The sequence below is a fragment of the Miniopterus schreibersii genome, assembly GCF_964146895.1.
Source record: "Miniopterus schreibersii genome assembly, chromosome: 14".
Classification (NCBI taxonomy): Eukaryota; Metazoa; Chordata; class Mammalia; order Chiroptera; family Miniopteridae; genus Miniopterus; species Miniopterus schreibersii.
This window is the reverse complement of record NC_138114.1, coordinates 42307841-42327051: the sequence shown is the minus strand read 5'-3', so window position 1 is coordinate 42327051 and position 19211 is coordinate 42307841. Positions and strand designations below refer to the sequence as shown.

The window sequence follows — 19211 nt, the reverse complement described above, 5'->3', positions numbered from 1 at the left end:
AGGAGAGGGACCGTTCCTTATTCACTGAATGCTGGGCTGGAGCACATGTCCCTAGCATCTGCAGTGCATGTGTGCCAAGGTGAATGTTGGGAGAAAAGCCAAGATCCTTGTGCCCTGCAAATCCCACTGGCAGCCTCAACTCTTCCAAAACAAAAGCTGATTTTTAAAAGTAAGTTTTGGTGACTTGAGTGACTAATTTCCTGGACCAGTGTCCTTTAATATGATCGAGGACGAGCAGTGGAGTCAAATAAGGTGGCCTGAGGAGACTCCAGAGACCCAAGCTCCGGCTGTGAGACTCTGAGCAAGCTGTGTACCCTCCTGAGCTCCAATTCTCTCACCTATGAAACCAGAGAAGGGTGGAAGTCTGGGCTCCGAGTCCAGTCCTAACATTTAACTCACCGAAGCAGCACTTGGCATTTTCACATCCTGAAACAGGAACATGTTATACTCCAAGGATGAGGCCTCAAGGCGCCTTGCTGCCCTCCTGGGTTGATATTGTCCCTGTCAGTCTCCTGTTAAATCCCCCTTCCTGTTTATTACAGTGCACTCTGGGCTGGGGATGGATGACAGCTCCACTCGAAGGGCAGACTGTAAAGACAAATGGAACTGCTGCCTGGTTGAGCTGCCCTTGTTAACACCATGTCACCCAGAGAGAGTATGTCCCCCTTCCCAAACACCTGGGAGCCTAACCTTCCTTGGCCAGGCCCCCGGCACTAGCAAAGCTCCAGAGCTCTTCCCATGTCTTGCCTGAGCAGGGCTAACTCCATTATTTTGCAAACACATCTCGGTGCACCTGTACATTCTGTCACTCTCCTCATCCATGACAAATGCCCAGCATAAAAATTACCTTCAGAAATGTGTTAAGGCAGCAGCAAGCATGTCCAGAGGCCTAGGGAAGGTGAGAAGGCTGGAGATTGGTAGAGATGATCTTCATTACTGTGCATCAGAAAAATGAAAGGAGTAAGAAGAATGGGGGGGAGAGGGGTGCCAGGGTGAATGGAAAAACTACGGGCTCATTCAGCAGCAGCATACACATGGCCAAAGTCTATCCAAGTTGCTCAGCAACCAAGAAAAAGCATTTTGGAGAGCAAGGGGCTAATTGGATAAATGAATTAATTAGACATTTCTGGAGTCAGTGCCATAAATGACAACAGGCTTGAGTGGCCAGTTTCTTGCTGGCTAACATGTCTTCCTCCCCTACTAGAGCTTTGGTCCAGCAAATTTAGGGAGCTGGAGAGGGTGGGAGCCAGGTAACAATGTATCAGAGATGCTATCTTGGGAAGGGCAGGTGAGGGAGGGAACCTTGCCTTGGGAGACAGGTTGAACTAAAGACATTCAAAGTCTATTTCAGCTTTCATATTTGATCCGTTTTCCCCTGCAGGGTAAAAAGGGCAAGAAAATGGGTAAGTCCCCACTCTGGCAGCCTGAAGGGAACTTAATAACCTGCTTTCCCACACCATCCCATGGGGTTTCCCTTTGCTGTATTTAAAACAAGCTGGTTCCCATGAAAGCTGATGGATGGCAGTTGTTAGGGCGTTTGTGTGGGGAATCAGATGTTTGGTTGGTGGTTGCTTTTTTCCCCTTTCTCTGCTTTGCTTCCTCCCCTCGGCTTCCTGTAATTACAGCAGAACCCCACTGGTTGCTCTAATGGTGGAGCGGGCGCCGCTGCACAGAGCTCAGAGTGGAGAAGAGGGAGCAGGCAGGAAGGCCACCGGCAGGGGCCAGGGCCTGCTGCCTGGGAAGGGGAGACAGCAATGTGGGCATCGGGGTTTGCCACCCGCAACAACTGGCCGGGAGCCTCCAGGCAAGGCTCTGCACCTCTCAGAGCCTCTGCTTTCCCTCATTCCAAGTAGGGAGAATGGGTTTTGCGGCGTCTCGACAACAATCGATGCCATTGCTAATTACATCTCTCCCTTGCTCAGAATTACTAAGGGTTGCCCATTGCAGACAAAAATAAAGCCAAGTCTGTCAGCAGGGCCTACAAAGCCTCCATACCCACAACGAGATACCACCTCACACCTGTTAGAACGGCTATTATCAAAAAGACAAAAGATCATAAATACTGGTAAGGAAGTGGAGAAAAGGGAATCTTTGTGTATTGTTGCTGGACATGTAAAATAATATAGCCATTATGAAAAGAAGTATGGAGATTTCTAAAGAATTTAAAAATAGAACTACCAAATGATCCAGCAACCTCACTTTGGGGTTTATATCTAAAGGAGATAAAATCAGTATCTCCAAGAGACTTCTGCACACCTATGGTTCATTGTAGCATTATTCACAATCGCTAAGACAGGGAATCCGCCTCAGTGTTCATCAACAGATAAATGGATCAAGAAATTGTGGTGTGTCACACAATGGAATATTATTCAGCCCTAAAATAAAGAAGGAAATCCTGTCATTTGCTACAACATGGATGAACCTGGAGGACGTTATACTAAGTAAAATTAGGCAGGCACAGAAAAATCCTGCATGGTCTCACATATAAGTGGAACCTCATAGAAGTTAAACTCATAGAAGCAGAGAGTGGATTGTCAGGGGCTGGGAGGTGGGGAGATGTTGGTCAAAGGGTACAAAGTTTGCTTTACAGGATGAATAAGTTCTAGAGAGCTAAGGTACCAGTGAAGTGACTATAGTTAATAATACTATGTTGTATTGGCTAATAGAGTGTATCTTAAATGTCCTCACCACCAATAAAATGGTTACTATGCGTGGTGATGAATACATTTATTGGCTTGATGGTGGTAATCATTTCACAGTGTATATATATATCAAAAAATAACATTGAACTCAAATATATACAATTTTTGTTGATTATAACTCAGTAAGGCTGGAAAATAAAATAAAATCCAAAGGCCTCAGGAAAAGGAATTGAAGGAGCAAAGGAATAATATTAGAACATTTTTTCCAGAGCAGGGAAAGCAACAGAAATGGAGGTTACTGGGCCCAGGGTAGGATAAGAGCCAGGAAGGGGAACTGAACACACTTCCCTGCATCTCTCTTTTTTCTTTCAGCAAACATTTTGCCCAGGGTCCATGCCTGAGAGGAGACACCAGCACTGGGGTGTTTCAGATTTCCTTCTGTCCCTGGAAGTCCACCTTCTACCCAAGTGTTAACCCATGGGTAGTCCTGCTTTACTTGCTGTAAATTCACAGAGGGTCCTCTCCAGCTCACAAGAGATTCAGGATGAACTTACTAGAAGCAGGATAAACTCTCCAATAAAAATAACAATAAACTGGAACCCATTTGCAGGAAATCACCTTAGTAACTTAAATCAAGAAGAGAAGGCCCGTACGGCACAGAGGCATGTGGCATATGGATACAAGACATTTCGTTTGTCTCATCTTCAGAGTCACCTCCTATTGTTTGAAGAGCATCATCCCCAGCCTCCTGCCATCCACCCCCTTTAGGGGAAATTGAAATGGGGCTAGAGCTGTCCCTGTCTGAGATTAAAGAGAAAGGGAAGGCCATTGGTAATTGGCGGCAGGGTCCTCTGTAGGAAAAGCACCCAACCCTGGGGAAGGAAAATAACAGTGTTGGAGGGTACAGCTTCCCCCTCCCCTAAAAACATGCCCCCTCACAGTGAGGGGAAAATGGCTCGCAGGAGGTAGACCTACTAGGAGGCAGACCCAACTAATCTTCAGAACCTCTTATCACCTAATCATTTCCTACCCATTGTCAAGTATCTTCTACCTCAGAACAGGCACCTTGCCAAGCATCTCAAGCTCCCTTAATCCTCACAACAGCTGTGCAAAACAGGGAGTATAATCCCTATTTTATAAAAGAGAGAACTGGGTTTCAGAAAGTAACTTGCCCAAGGTCGCATAGCTAGTCAGTGGTAGGGCTGAGATCCAAACTGAGGTACGTCTGACCCAAGCACTACTCTGCCACCTAAAGCATCCCATCTCCCATGTCACCCCATAAGTCATCTAATCATTCGTTTTGTCCAAGGCTCCCTACTTGGAGAAAATGCCCTAGGCTGCATAGAACTTAATGGAAAACTGAAGAGAATCAGGGTGCTGCGGAAGGAGCACTGGAGTAGGAGTCAGGGAGATGGACAGTGGGGTGGGAGCTTCCACCGTCTCGGTGAAGTGGGGCACCCCACAACCTCTCTAGGCCACACGTACCACATCTCGAGAAGGATGCGGTTAGATCATTACATGCTCTTTCCAGCTCTAAAATTATTTCTATTTTAAGACAATCTTGGAGAGGACAACATTTAACCTAAAGGAATGACTCCCCAATTGTGAAGTTTCTGGTGAAAAAGAAATTGAGCAGAGAATCCTCTCCGCCGCCCCTCGAAATCACACCACAAGTCTGAGCAAGTTCTCCTATCATTTAAAACATGTCTGTAACTTTAGAATTTATGATGCCCTTTCAAATATGTAACTTCACTTCGATCATTGCAACTATTACACAGGTGAGGAGACTTGAGTCTCAGGTGTTGACTGACTTGGGCCATTTCATAAAGCTGGTAGATGGTGATATGAAGGCTTATCGTTCCATTTCGGCCTAACCACAACCAAAAGGAATGTTCTTATATATACTTGTGCTTGGAGCTAGAGCCCTATTGCTGAACAAGCCCATTCATACAACGACTAAGCTGTCATCATCATCAACAGCAGCAGCAGCATCCACATTGAGCTCATTTGAGCACATAATAGACACTAAGTCATAGTTGTTAAAATTATTAATAAAGGAGCTGGTACCATTTCAGTACATATACCTGAACACCTGCCAACTCCACCTGCAGGTAAGATCAGCTCTGCTTAGAGGCATGCACATATAGCACCCACATGTGTACACACATCACCTCCCTACTATTTTCCCTCCTCATCTCAGCTCCTAGTGAAAAACACGCCGATGAGGCCTTTCCTCGACATGATTCTTTCAGCATCCGTCAGTCTGGTACCACAGACAGGCTTGGCTGAGGCAGGGGGTCGTCAAGGAACAACAGTGCTCCACCGCCACCTGCCTATATTCGGTTACAGGGTGCAACAGCGGTGTTTCACACAATATAATCAGCTCCGCCCCCTGCTCCATTTCTTTAAAAATTCATATGTGCACAAGAAAGAAAGAAAACACAAAACAAAACCAGGAGGGGGGAAAGGCAATCTTGAAATGAATTCGGCTACAGAAGCTTATGTTCCTGCAGACATAGTAGATATTAATAATTCAACAAAATATTACAGTAATTACTATAGTTTGCAAAATCACAACAGTGCACTTTAGCACAACTCCCACCAATCTCCCTGCCATCGCCATTAATAAATAAAACACGGTTCCCTATATTAAGCTTGTTATTTAAAAGCTAAATATTTTATCAGCTCTAATGTATTTTAAATAATCAGTCAAGACCAAGAAAAGCCCTGGCCCCACATTTCACCCCCCATCCCCAATAAGTGAAATTCCATCTTCACAGCTAGGACGGAAGTTGACTTTAACAAGAATACACTGAGTGTTAGGGCTTGAAGACCCCCATTGAGGGAACTGAGGACCACTCAGCTCAAATGCTCTGCTAGAATCCGATTAGGCTGCTGAAAAACAGCAGATGACACAATCCAGCATGGAATCTAAATCCAAGGGAAAATGTTTTTGACCCTAGGATACTATGTCCACATGAACCATCAAGCCAATGTGAGAGCAAAATAAATTTTAGACATGCCAAGAATGAAAAAAAAAAGATATTGCTAAACCCCTAGGTGACTATTTTATCTATCATCCAAGCCAGGATCTTTTGAGAGTTAAAAGGAATCCAATATTTTTATCAGGACACAGACATAAGCATTCCCATGTACTCTCTGGAAAAGAATACTTGAGGATATGCCACAGAAAAATGAAAATCAGCTCCCAGTAAGAGAAAAGGAATCCAAGAAACAGAGGCACTACCCTAGGAGTGGGATAAATAGATATATTGAGATGACAACAGAGACACTGGCCTACAAAGGAATCAGTACAAATTAGAATATTCAATAACAATACAATTATGAAATTGGAATATCTTAGTTCTATGGTGAAAAACAGATGTTTCTTCTGTCTATGAGGAAGATAAAACAATTAGAAACTCAAAGAAAAAACAAAAAGCTGTACAAGAATCTTAGCCCAAACTAATTTGGCAGAATTCTGAGCAACTGTCAGAACATGAGATAATCTATTTGACCTCAAAGCTCAGCACACTCCTCAGCAAGCAACACAGGCTTAATCATGAGGCTTGAAATACATTGTACAGCATTCCTGGAATAAGAATCTCAAGGTTTTTAACACCGGGGATGTGTGCTAATGAAAGTGTCTCATTTGTGCTGGGAGAAGGCAAAAGAAGGTGGATGTTGTACATGGTCTCAAATCTGTTGTGGAAGGACCCCCAGCGGAAGGAGTAAAGGAGAGGTAAGGTGAACCAACACCATGAGTTCATAGTGCTTCCAAGTGCAGTATCTCCTTATTTAACTGTGATATAATGGGAGCAAATAGGATTGTCCCTGTTTCACACAGAAAGAACTGATTGACCTCATATATCACATCTAGTTTATGGTGAAATGAGCCTGCACCAATTTACACAACTCATTCATTTCATAGATAAAGAAATTGAATTCCAGAAAATTTTAAAAATTCAAATAAGCATCATATTAAGCAAAAAAAAAAGAAAAGAAAAATAAATGAATGAATGAATGAATGAATGAATGAATGAATGAATGCACATATGCTTGGAATAAGACCAGATGTATGAATGCTTGAATCAGTTCACATTTTTTGTCATCATTCAAGACACTCTCCTTACTAATGCGTCAATTTTTTTAAAATCTAATTCATAAACATATAAGCTACCATTCCTGGAAGGGTCTTTATTCACTACACCTAAGAAAGGGTGACTTGCTGAAGACAGTTCATGTAAGTCAGGAACCCGAGTCTAGAGATCCCAACTCTCAGGCTCATAGTCCTTCCAACCTGTCATGATCACCTTCACTAATGACATCCTAGAAAGACACCAACCCTAAGCTCAGCTGCTCCCTGCCAAAATCCTGACAGTCTAAGAAAAACAGGAATTGCACCCTATCCCTAGTCAGGAGATCACCTGCCAGCAGGTAGAGGTTCCAAATTTTAGGGACCCTCTGTGTACTGTGAAAACCAAGCACATGCCCTGGGGTGAGGTGGGGCTCCTTAGCCCTGAGAAATGACAGTGAAGACTGATTTGAAGGTGTGTGTCCCCTTCTCAAAGCCTCAACACCATGTTTCTGTCACTCAATATAACCCTGGACTGGGCTCCTCTCTTCTGGAAGGTGCCACTCTAAAGGAGGACCCTCTCAGAGCCAGGGTCAGTGACTTCATCTCCTTCTCCATCCCCAATACGTACCATGGTATGGCCCTAAGCAGGATTTTTTATTTTTAAATATGAGGGAAACTCTGGCCCTGGCTGGGTAGCTCAGTTGGTTGAGCATCATCCAGATATGACAAGGTTGTGGGATCGATCTCCAGTCAGGGTACATACAAGAATCAACCAATGAATGCATAAATTAGTGGAACAACAAATTGATGTTTCTCTCTCTATATATCTCTCTTCAATAAATAAAAATTTTTAAAATATAGAAGGCAAATTCCTGACTTGGTGTGATGGTTAATTTTATGTGTCCACTTGGTTGGGCCATAGGGTGCCCAGACATTTGGTCCAGCATCATTCTAGGTGTGTCCATAAGGCTATTTCTGGATGAGATTAATATTTGCATCAGTAGGCTGAGTAAAGGTTACCCAATGTGGAGGGACCTCATCCAACCCATTGAAGGCGTGACTAGAACAAAAGGCTGAGTAAGAAATAATTCTTCCTTTCTATATGACTGTCTTCAAGCTGGGACATTGGTCTTCTCCTGCGTCAGACTCAGACTCAAACTAGAGCTACACCATCAGCAATATTGAGTTTCCAGCTTGCCAACTACAAATTGTGGACTTCTCAGCCTCCATAGCAGTGTCAGCCAACTCCTTACAGTAAGGAGTCTCTTTACATATACAGATACATATGTAAATATGCACACACACACATAAAGACATTTACTATGAAGGATATGTTTGTATATGTATATACACCCTGAAGGAAAGACTTGAATTCAAGTAGTTTTTTTGGGAGGTGATCCCAAGAAATACTGATAGGGGTGTAGGGAAGTGGGAGAGGAACCGGAGGGCTGCCCATAAAGTAAGCAGGTTATCATGGTAGGCAATTTGGGCTTAATCCCACTGGAGACTCTGGAAGACAGTGTAGAAAACCAGCCTCAGAGTTATCCCATCCCAAAGGGCAAGAGAGCTGAGGTATTTATACAATTTCTACTAGTCATTGCTAGGTGGCTGTCCCCTACTCCTGGATGGGAATTAACTTCTGACACTTTCAGCCTATGCCTTGCATGATCAGTGGGCAAACAGGCCTTGGTGCTGGTGGTTAGAAGTCAGGCAAACATGTAGAGAAAGGGTAAGGGTCAAGGGGACATGGGCAGGGTACCATTTTTATCTGCTACAAATGGCTACACATTCAACCTGCCCCACTTCTTGCCTAGGCAGATAATGAGAACTTTTTTTTTTAATATATCTTTATTGATTTCAGAGAGGGGAAAGGAGAGGGGGAGAGAGAGAGAGAGAGAGAAACATCAATGATGAGAGAGTCCTCATTGATGGGCTGCCTCCTGCACGCCCCCGACTGAGGATCAAGCCTGCAACCCCGGGCATGTACCCTGACCAGGGATCGAAACCCGATCCCCTGGATGCTAGGTCAATGCTCAACCGCTGAGCCACGCCTGGCAGGGCAAGAACTACCATTCTTAACCAATAGAATAGCCTACTATGCTAGATCCTTTATGTGTATAAGTTATCTCTAAGATTCACAACAACCCTACAAGCCAGTATTATCCCCATTTTACAGACAATGAAATTAAGGCTCAGAGACCTGTTCAAAGTCACTGTTGCTTGGGTACCTCATAACAGAAAGACATTTCAGAGTTGTGAGAAATCTTCCAATCAAAAGTTTGCTTGCAAGCACGACTGACACTGAAAGAAACCCAGTGATATGAACAAGTCTTTCACCTCTAAAGATACCCTTCCTCTACATCACGACCCTGGAAGACAAGTTTCTCTGCATCTTGCTTAATGGTCTCAAAGCTCCTATTGTAGACAAGCTTCCCCACCACGTGTAACCACATTTGGATATGGCAACTTGAGCTACTTTTCTAGCCCTGAAAAAATGTTCACCTCAGTAATTATTCTCTATCTCCCACTGAGAACAGATTTTAAAAAGAAAAAGTTTATTTCTTATGCATCAGCGTAATCTTTAACCTGATTCTAGCCATCTGGAAAAGAAACTGCCTACCTCACCATAGATGCCAAAAGACTATGAGAGTACTGAGTCAGGCATGCAGGACCTGAGAACCAGAGCAGACAACTGTGGTGTCCCAGGGGTGCAGACCCCAGGCCTGGAGGCAGCCAGAGGCCAGACCCGTCCCCATCCCCAAAACACTCACTCTTCACTCAGGCAGTCTGAATATTTAAGGAAGTACTTATGTCATTCAACTCAATACGCTTCTATTGACTGACCACCATGCACAAGGAAGGGAGAGGCACAAAGGCAGGAAATGCAGGAGAGATGGGAGAGCCAAGCCTGAGCATCACTTCTGGCTGAATTTATTTCTAGTCTCAGTTGAGTCATTTATGGGTTGAATGGACTGCAGAATATTAGTGCAAAGCATCCATTTCCTTTTTTCTGCAAGAAGAGGCTGAATGACCAACCCCCAGGACTCAACTGCTTTGCTGCCTATCAATTATTCATCTATGGGTCTCCAAAGGACCCCTCACACGATGTACCTGCGCGCTGCTGCTGCTCTTCTCCCCTTTGGGACAATTCCTCACGCAGCATTCATCTATTATTTCACCCTATTTCTTTTCACGTCTTTCCCAGGACAACACTCCCTCAAGTGTCTGTGTAGGAACCTTAGGCTCCATTTTTGGTGCATAGGGTGCAGGCAAAAAGGGAATTCAAGCCTATAACTCGATGGGTATCAATCACTACACAATATTAATAGTTTGGCCAGTCTAGTAATTCTGGACAAAAGGATGCAAGTATTCTACAGATAGTTCCAGCCATGGGTATCCCCATTTTGCATCAGGTACAAAGCAAGGCTAGGAGATCAAGAGGAGAAGAAAACTTAGACCATCAGGCCCATCCCATGACCTTGGTGTAGGTGAGTCTTGGGCACTATAGCTCTGCTTACCAACCAGCCCATCAGCCCAGTTCTCCTGTTCTCCTAAAGCTACACATTTCACTCACTTTCTTCAAGAAGCCTTCCATGATTCGCTGTGAGATGTCATCATGGATGCCCAAGCCACTCTTCATCTCTCAGATGAGTGGTTTTGATATCTGCCTTCTGTGTGGTCCTGAGATACACAGTGAATGAGATAGAGGAATGAATGGCTGGGGACCTGGCTCCTTGAAACTCATACTCAGAATTTGTGATAGAAATGATCAGAATCAGATAGTTAGAACCAGATTAAAGATTACACTAATCCACAACTAATAAATTGAACATTTTGCCAGGATTTCATTGAGTGAAGGGTTGAAAAAGGTATCCAGAGAGATGAAGAGTGGCTTGGCATCTAAGAACTTCAGGATTGCACAAGTAGCTCTCTACTATTAAGTCCTTGATAGGGAGCAGAAGAAACCATCCCTGCTGGATTGAGATGAGAGGGACCTGGAGCATGGTGAGGCCAGTCATTCAGTGCTGTGGGTCAGTAAAATTGTGCCCAGTTACTTGGTACACACTGGAAGAGAACCTAGCTTAGGAGAAAAGCTAGAAATAGAGCTATATAGGATAATCAAGGATCCTATTAGATTGTGGATTTGGGATTCTTTAGCCTGGGTATGATGATATGACTTCTTGTGAATTCATACTTGTGGAGGGTTCTCATCACGCATACAGTCCTCTTTAGGATTGATTAGGAATGCATTTACCAGGGGTAAGAAACAAGACCATATAGTAAACAGCAGCATGGGTTCTGGAGCCAGCTGCCTGGGTTTGAATGCTGCCTCTATCTCTTAATAGTTGTGTGACATCAGGCAAATTGTCACCCTTGTTGGCTATTTTTTCATCTATAAAAATGGGGTGATGATAATAGTACCTCTCACATTGGGCTGTTGTAAGGATTTAATAAGATGCACATAGCAAAGTGCTTAAAAGAAGTGCTTGACCTGAAGTAAGCCCTTCAGATACTTTTGGTTGGTTTAGTTTTTATTTTTATATTGGAAGGGGCTTTCCCTTCATTTTCAGATAGAAATGTTGAAGTACAGAAAGGAGGGACTTGCCTGAAGTTTTGCAGGGAGCTGATGGCACAGCCTTGGCTAGATGCCAGTTCTCAGTGAGATGCTCATTTCAACCACCTCCCGTACTCCGTGGCCTCAGTCAGATGAGTGGTTTTGATATCTGCCTTCTGTGTGGTCCTGAGATACACAGTGAATGAGATAGAGGAATGAATGGCTGGGGACCTGGCTCCTTGAAACTCATACTCAGAATTTGTGATAGAAATGATCAGAATCAGATAGTTAGAACCAGATTAAAGATTACACTAATCCACAACTAATAAATTGAACATTTTGCCAGGATTTCATTGAGTGAAGGGTTGAAAAAGGTATCCAATTACTTTTTTAAAATTTACTATAGCACATTTATTAATATACTATGAAGAACAGCATTTCCATAAATAATTAAACCCAAACTATACTGATCAAAATAAATGAGCAAAATGTTCCTGATGATGCAACCAGGCTTGATTCACTCGCTAATGCTAATAATGTGGTGACTCACAAGAAGCCCTCATTAACAACCATTAGGAAGATACAGACTGTCCAGCATTAACAAGCTTAGTGTTTATTGTCTGCAGCTACAGTGGTGGGTGGGCCAGGGTGGGTGGGCAGCAGGGCCATAGCGCACAGCCCAGGAACAAGAGGGAGAATCTATTTCTAAGCCTCTCTGGCTAGCCTCATATACACTCATCCTAGGCCTCAGTCTATCCTACCTATAAAATGGGCAACACTCTATCTCACCTGAGTGAAATGCATAAAGACTCTTGTCAGGAAGATAGTCAGTAAACACAAGGAGAAAGGAGAAAACCAGGAGTGAGTAGAGGACAGCTACACTAAGAGGAAGACCAGTAGGGAGTCCAAGCTGTAGGGTGCCATGTTTCTGTCTGAGCTTCATATCCCTCATCTCCGTACTGAGTGATTTGATGGAGACAATTTCCAAGTGCATGTCCAGCCTTGACATTCTGTGAGTCTAAGATGCCTGTAGTATCTCCCACAGTGATCCTCTCTCCTCTGAGCTCATAGGCTGAAACGATCACTTGACAATTAACCACATATCACCCTGTGGCATCTGTCTTGTTGTCATGTGTTATATAATTTTATAGAAGAACAGTCTCATATCCAAAGCATATTGGACCTTGAGGTGAACACTGTCTTATTTTCATTTGTCTTCTCCCTCCATCACGCCCCTACCAGCCCCTGTGCCCAGAACACTGCCACATACAAAGGAAACACTTAGCAAAGGGTTGAATATTTTAGGTGAGTCCATCTGTACATGAGGAAGAAGCCAGGATTGCTGACTAGTCCCTATTTCTCTCTTACTAAGTGGGGTAGAGATGCCTCTAAATCTTATGTAAAAATTCCTATATGAAATGATAAACCAGGTGTATAAATTCAATGCTATTAAGAGACAGTGTTAGACTGTCCTCCCCCAAAGCTAAGGCAGTCTGTAAATTCTATTAGCACTTAGGAGAAGGGAAAATAAATGACTCTAAGGAAAGTTCCATAGAGGTGTTGTGTTTGGATCTTGAACTGTGCTATGAAAAATGGGTACATTTCAATAGAGCAAGACCTCAAGATCTAAGGCTTGGAGTCAAGAGGGGTCTTGGCACAATGAAGGGGCTGCCTTGGCTAGTGTGAAGGAATCAACCAGGGAATAGTAAATACGAAGTTAGAGAAACAGACCCAGAACATTCACAGTGAGGGGCCTTGAATACCAAGCTAAGGGACTTTAGCTTTGAATCAAAAAGGCCAACGTAGCCCGAGCCAGTTTGGCTTAGTGGCTAGAACATCGGCCCAAGGACTGAAGGGTCTCAGGTTCAATTCTAGTCAAGGGCATATATCTCAGTTGTAGGCTCAATCCCTGGCCTGGTCAAGAGGCAACCAATCGATGTGTTTCTCTCACATAGATGTTTCCCTGTCTCTCTCTCTTCCACCCCTCTCTCTTTTTCGCTCTTCCTTTCCCTCCAATGGAAAAAATAACCTCGGATGAAGATTAAAATAAATTAAAATAAAATAAAATAATAAAAAATAAAAGGCTAAAGGTACTCTAGCTAGAATGTGGACATACTGCTATCAAGTTATGAGCAGCTGAGAAATCACCGATGTCCCAAAGGGTGAAGATTTCCAATCCCTTCCTAGCCTCTGCTAGATGAGACGTGGGACTATCACTCTACATGGTCAATCATGCCCGAGCACCTATGCCACGTAAGGCAGAGCTCTCTTATCTCTACTCACTGCCAGCAAAATCTATCACCCACCAGTTCAAAGGGGCGCAAGTATGGTCAGCCAAATCCATTCACCCCATAGCGCCAGTTCCGATGACTCCAAGTGGCCCACCGGGCACTAGCATTCTATTTTTTGCTTCCTCTTGCTCCAGGTCTCTTTTCTCCTAAGCTTGCTGAAAAACCATCCTTTGACTTTTTTCCCTGTGAGTGTCTCAAGGCAGCCAAAGGAAGCAGGAGATCAACAGGTGAGTCAAAGCGCCAGGCCTCAGGTAGTCCTAGCCTTGGACTGGCCTTCAGACATGCAGTCCTGTCTCAGCCCATCTGGCTACGCTGCCCATCTCTGCTCCTCTGAGATGACTGAGGGCCCACAGATCATCCAGTTCCTAAATTCTCTGTTATAATAATAGATGGACACAGCCCGAGGGAAAAGCAGTTCTGCCCTCTGAGCCTTCCAACCACTGGAGCTACAACCCCTCCCCCTCCTTTAAATCCAACACAATATTGGAGAAGCCACTTCCTGGCGTTCCTTCCTTGTCAACTCCAAAGCAAGCTCCAGCCACTGCATTTCTGCAGTTACTCAATCAGGCCTCCCAATTAGGGAGTTTACAACTTCTGCTCACCTTGGAAATCACTGCAGGATCTGAAAAGCAAATAACACTCTGTAACCCAGACATCAGAGGAAGCCCAGAGCAGACAAATAGCCTGGGTTGGCCCCTCCTCTTCCCTCCCTCCCCCAGGCCAACAGTGACCAGGAGCAATTAGTGCTTTCTGCCTTTCCCAGCTACATCTCCACCGAGATGGCTCCCCTGTAATATTAATTAAAAACAGATTCTTTTTGGCAAACCCTCGAAGAACGGCTTCTGTGGCAGGTTTCTTTATTAAGCCTCCGAGAAGGCAAAATGCATTAAGAAATTATGACACGGGGACTGTGAGCAGGGACAATGAAGGCTAGACAATCCAGCCAAAAGCTATTTGAAAAATCTGTTTGGGAGCCACAATTAGATGCTCCAGTGAGTGAAATACAATTACTCGGATCAAATCTGTCACTATTTTGCACATTAGGAGTAAATATTTTAGAACACAGTTCAGCTGAATTAGTTAAGGGTATGAAATCTTGCCTGGGAGAATCTGTGTGTCCCCACCTCCTAGCGTGCTCAGGGAAGATTTCTCTTAGGGACCTGGAATTATCAGCATCTCCCATCTCTCTTCACCAAGCCGCAGTGTTGGGCAGATTGACTGAAAACTATCTGGCAAGTCATTCCGACCAGACACACTGCAGGAGCAGCAGCCTGCAAACCAAGGCCTCTGGGAGTGAGCTGCTGGAAAGGAATGGGGATCCATCTAAAGAGGGGCAGCACTGCCACCTCAATAAGGGTCAAGGGTTACCCCGGAACGAGGGGGCATGGAAAGTGGGCAGCTGCCTTCACAACTCTCCATGTTTGCCAACTCACTGACCAAGCAGGGAGGTGTCTTCCTTCATTTTTGGGAAAAGGGCAGAATGATGCTTCTCTGTTCCCCTGTAAACTACAGAGACCGGGCTCTCTCTGGGTGTTTGTGAAACACTCTCTAACCCATTAATCACCAGGATCCCAGCTGGAGACAACCAGAAAGAATGAATGGCAAATTACTCAGGCTCCAAGTTCAAGTCCACTCACCTCTCCCCCAGAACACTCTCAGGGCAAGAACAGGCAGCCGGAGGACTGAGACTCCCTTCCCTCCTGATGCCTTCTGGCTCAAGCCTGCTGGGCACCTCCTCCTTGCTCCACCCCCCCCATCCCACCCCCCACTCACCCCCACCCACCCCCGCCAAGCCATCCCTTCCCACTCCTGGGACCAAAGTGAATACATGTTCCAAGCCTGAGACAAGAACATCCTTCTGTCCCCTGAGCCCCTGGGCACAAGCTGGACACATGGGGTGGGGTGGAGGTCCTTGCCTTGCATGTCCACGTCTACATGCCTGACTGCAAACTGTCAGACTGGTTCAATTTCCAGTTATATGGGGCGACTGAAAACTCCCCAAAAAGGAACTTGTTTCAAGTAATGAGGTCCACTAAAGGCACTTTTTAAGGAGAGCGTGTTAATTTACCTGGTGGCCTTCCCAGAGCGGGACATGTTTAACATTCTGAAGTCAGAAGGGAAGATGGAATTCTCTTTGATGTCAAAAGAGCGTTATGCTAGGACCCAAGTTGTCTGCCTTGGAGCCATCTCTCTCCACTTTGAAACCAATGATGAAGGGACCTTTCAGGAGGTCCATCACCCCATCAGTCATCACCTGGATTTTATTTAGAGGATCTTCTTTTATTGCCCTCAGGATAGGGAGAAGGGAGAAAGAACCCAACTGGGTAAAGCAGCAGAAATTGGTTTCCCAACTCCCCCAGAGTTGTTTTTTTAAAGTCTCTCAAAGACAGGGCCATGTTAACCTGTGTCCTGGTCTTCCCTCAGAGCATCACAGACCCAATACTCAACAAAGCCCTTCTCCCTGGTATTGCACACAGAGTGTGGTCAAAAGACGCAGGTCCGGCCCAGGAGCTAAAGAGACAGCCCTTCTTGGGCCAGAGAAAGAGGACACCATGGGGTCCCTGCACCCATCTGTGCTACCCTGTCCTTTGCTTGAACAGTAAGACACGCCACCAGCACAATCAATAAACCCCTGGGGGACTGTCTCATCACTGTTACTTGGACTCCAAAGCCAACTGGTCCATTGCCCAGGCCCTTCTGGCCCTCTTTTAACGGAAGAGCCATTTCCCCAGGGAGCACTGGGCAAGACTGGCCCCCTCCCTTCCTCTGCTGCACAACTGCGTGGGAGGTGGGCGGAGAAGGCTGTGCTCAGTTAACCACTATTTACAAAACGAGTTCTCTCAAGTCCCATCTTCAGGGGCTTTGTCAACATGCACACACACACACCCATCCACCCCCCCAAAAAAAGGGTCCTTAAAATAAAAGCAGAGGTGCAAGAAAAGCCCTTCAGGCTGACTGAGCTGACTGTATCCCTAATCCCTAATAAAGTCACAGATACCTGAGGACATCACCTGCTCCTCCTAGGACACATTTACTTCAAGGCATCCTGACCACCCTTTTCACCCAGTGAGAACACAGGAACACACACACACACACACACACACACACACACACACACACACACACCCCTGGGAACTTGTAAATCACCCATCCCTGCAAAACCACAGGTTGCGCACCCCCAGCGCCCAGAGTGGCACACCCCAAAGCTACGGGGGTCTTCGATGAAGCAGCCACCGGGCTGGCTGCCGGGCAGCTGGACTGCCCAGGTCCTTCCCACGCAGCGCCCGCGTCCCAGGCCGGGCCGCCCCGCGCTGCGCGTCACTAAGCAGCAGGGAATCTGCACTCAGGCGGGCAGAGGCGCCGCGCTCTGCAGACTCCCAGCTTTCCAGTTCTTCGCCTGTCACCCCCGTGACACCCCTCAGCCAGGCCCCGTTTAAATAAGGCGAAATTTTCCCAGGGAAATCTTTCCTGCCCGTCATGAAGAGATCCACAAAGAGGGGAGGGCGGTGCTTTCCCAGGGAACGAGCCCCGGAGCTGCCCGCGCGGACACCCATCATCCTCCTGCCCAGCGCCGGGCCCCGTCTGATCCCGAGAGCCAGGGAAGAGAGGGTTTTTGTGGGACCGGCTCAAGCGGCGGCGGCGGGAGTGAGGGGAGTGGGGTGGACCTCGGGAGGCCGCTCCTGGGCGCTGCTGACGGCGCCGGGCGCGGCGAGGTGGGTGGGGAGGGGCCCTCCGGGCGGGCGCGCTCGGCCGCGGGCTGCGGCGGCCGCGGGGCAGGGGGCGCCCGGAGCCCGGCGCGGATCACGGGCTCGGAGCCGCAGCGGCGGGCTCGAGGGCGCCACCTCCCGATGCAGCCGCTTCCCGGGGAACCGGCGGCGGAGCGGAGGTGGAGAGGCGGGCTGAAAGCACCGGGCCAAACTCCGCTCGGGGAGCCGGTGGCAGCGCAGGACGGAGCCGTCGAGGCGAGTTCTGCTCAGCGACGCGGGCGTGCCTGCGCGTGGGTGAGGGCAGGGCGCGGAGCGGGCGCTGAATTCCACTTCCCGCTTTGAACTTTCTGCCGCCTCTCCGCGAGCATTCCAGGGCAGCGGCCCCGGCGTTGAGGGGGGAAGCGGTGTCCCCTGGAGGCCGGGCTTGGGTCGGCTTGGCCCGTTTCCCGCCGGCGCTGGGCGGCAGTGGGCCGGGCGCGGGGAGCCAGGCCCTCGGGCGGGCAGGCGCGGGGAGCCTGATGGTACCATCTCCCTCCCGGGCCCCCTGGAGCGACTGGAGGGCAGAGGGGGGAGCAAGCCCTGGCAGCCGCGGGAATCTGTCCGTCTGTCCAGAGGCTCCTTCCCCAAATCAGTCAGCGTCCTCACGCACGAATTCAACCGCCCGACAGGAAAACTGACTCTCCAAGGCGAGCAGCACGGAAAGTGGCCACAGCTCCCTCCTCTGCTCGTCCTGAAGCCCCTTCCTCCGCTCCCCTCCGGCCCCAGTCCTCGGGTCACCAACAAACACACACACACCATCTTCCAACAAACTCCACTAACCTGTTGGGGGCGTGGGGGAAGCTGGGCGAACCTGTTCTCTCTAAAAGTCATGGTGCCCCCCCCCCCGAGTAACTATCCGCCCCTCGTTCCTGCCCCCCATTCTCACTGTGGGGCGACGGGGAGAGCCTCTGCCCGCGGGGGTACTCACGCTGCTGTTGTGTCCGGACCAGTGCACCATGGCTTGGTTGTGGGCCGAGTCCCCGGTCAGTGCGAACGAGGTGCTGGGCAGCCGGAGCTCTTCGGCCGCCACCCCCCCGGCCCGCGAAGCCTTCGCCTCCTCCCGGAGACCCTTGGCCAGAGGACGGCTTCCTCTGGAGCCTTCGGACGAGGCAGGGGCCCGGGCGTCCCCGCGCTCCAGGGCGCTGGGGAGCTGCGCTCGGCGACGCCTCCTCAAGCCGCCGGGTTTGCCAGAAGCAGGGATGCCCTGTCCCCACCGTGCACCTGCCAGCGACAGTCGCCCGGCTGCTCCCTGCTCATTTCCGCCGCTGCCACCCCCTGGCTGGAGCAGCGGCTCCGGCCCGGGCCGGCGCCCCGGTGCGGCGCCTCTCCGCGCTGTCGCCGGGTCCTCCGGCCACCGGCTGGCCCCTGCCCGCGGCAGGAGAGGCGGCAGCGCCGGGGGCCGCGCAGCCGGGGCCGCGGGGCGCCCGGGGCCGCCTGTGGAGCCCCAGGTGATCTCGGCGCCCGCCAGGACCCACGTCGACAGGAGCAGGAGCCCCGTCCGGGCAAGGGGCGCCCCGGGCCAGCCTGCGGGGCGCTCCGTGCGCGCCGCCTCCATCCCGCTGCGGCTGCCGAGGCTCCGGCCGCCGAGTGTGTGGCGCCTGCCGAGGTGCGGGTCCGGGCGCGGGGTGTGCGTGTGCCAGCGAGCAAGCCGGCGAGAGTGTGTGTCGGGGGAGTGGGGAGGGGGCGGCCGGGAAGGAGGTGGCTCGGGCTGGCGCGCCTCCTGGGTCCTCTCCACTCTTCCCTCCTCGCTCTTGGTCGCTTGCTCTCTTGTCCAGAGGGTGATTCCAAACCCGGGAAAAATTAATAAATGCCCTTCGGTGCTTTTTTTCCCCTCCCTATAAAGAAGATCCCCCAAATCTTCCCCACGGAGGTCCAAGAGAAATTTTGGTAAAAAGGAGT

The 19211-nt window shown here is 48.3% G+C and overlaps 1 protein-coding gene across 1 annotated transcript in view; it reads right to left on the bottom strand.

The window, feature by feature from the left end:
- SORCS3 (sortilin related VPS10 domain containing receptor 3) overlaps positions 1-18926 on the bottom strand; it is a 449042-nt gene extending 430116 nt beyond the window's left edge. Inside the window, exon 1 of the mRNA XM_081158097.1 lies at positions 18241-18926. Within this exon, the coding sequence (XP_081014223.1) occupies positions 18241-18867 (627 nt within the window). The 5' untranslated portion in view covers positions 18868-18926. The remainder of the gene's footprint in view (positions 1-18240) is intronic.
- Between the last annotated feature and the right edge of the window lie 285 nt (positions 18927-19211).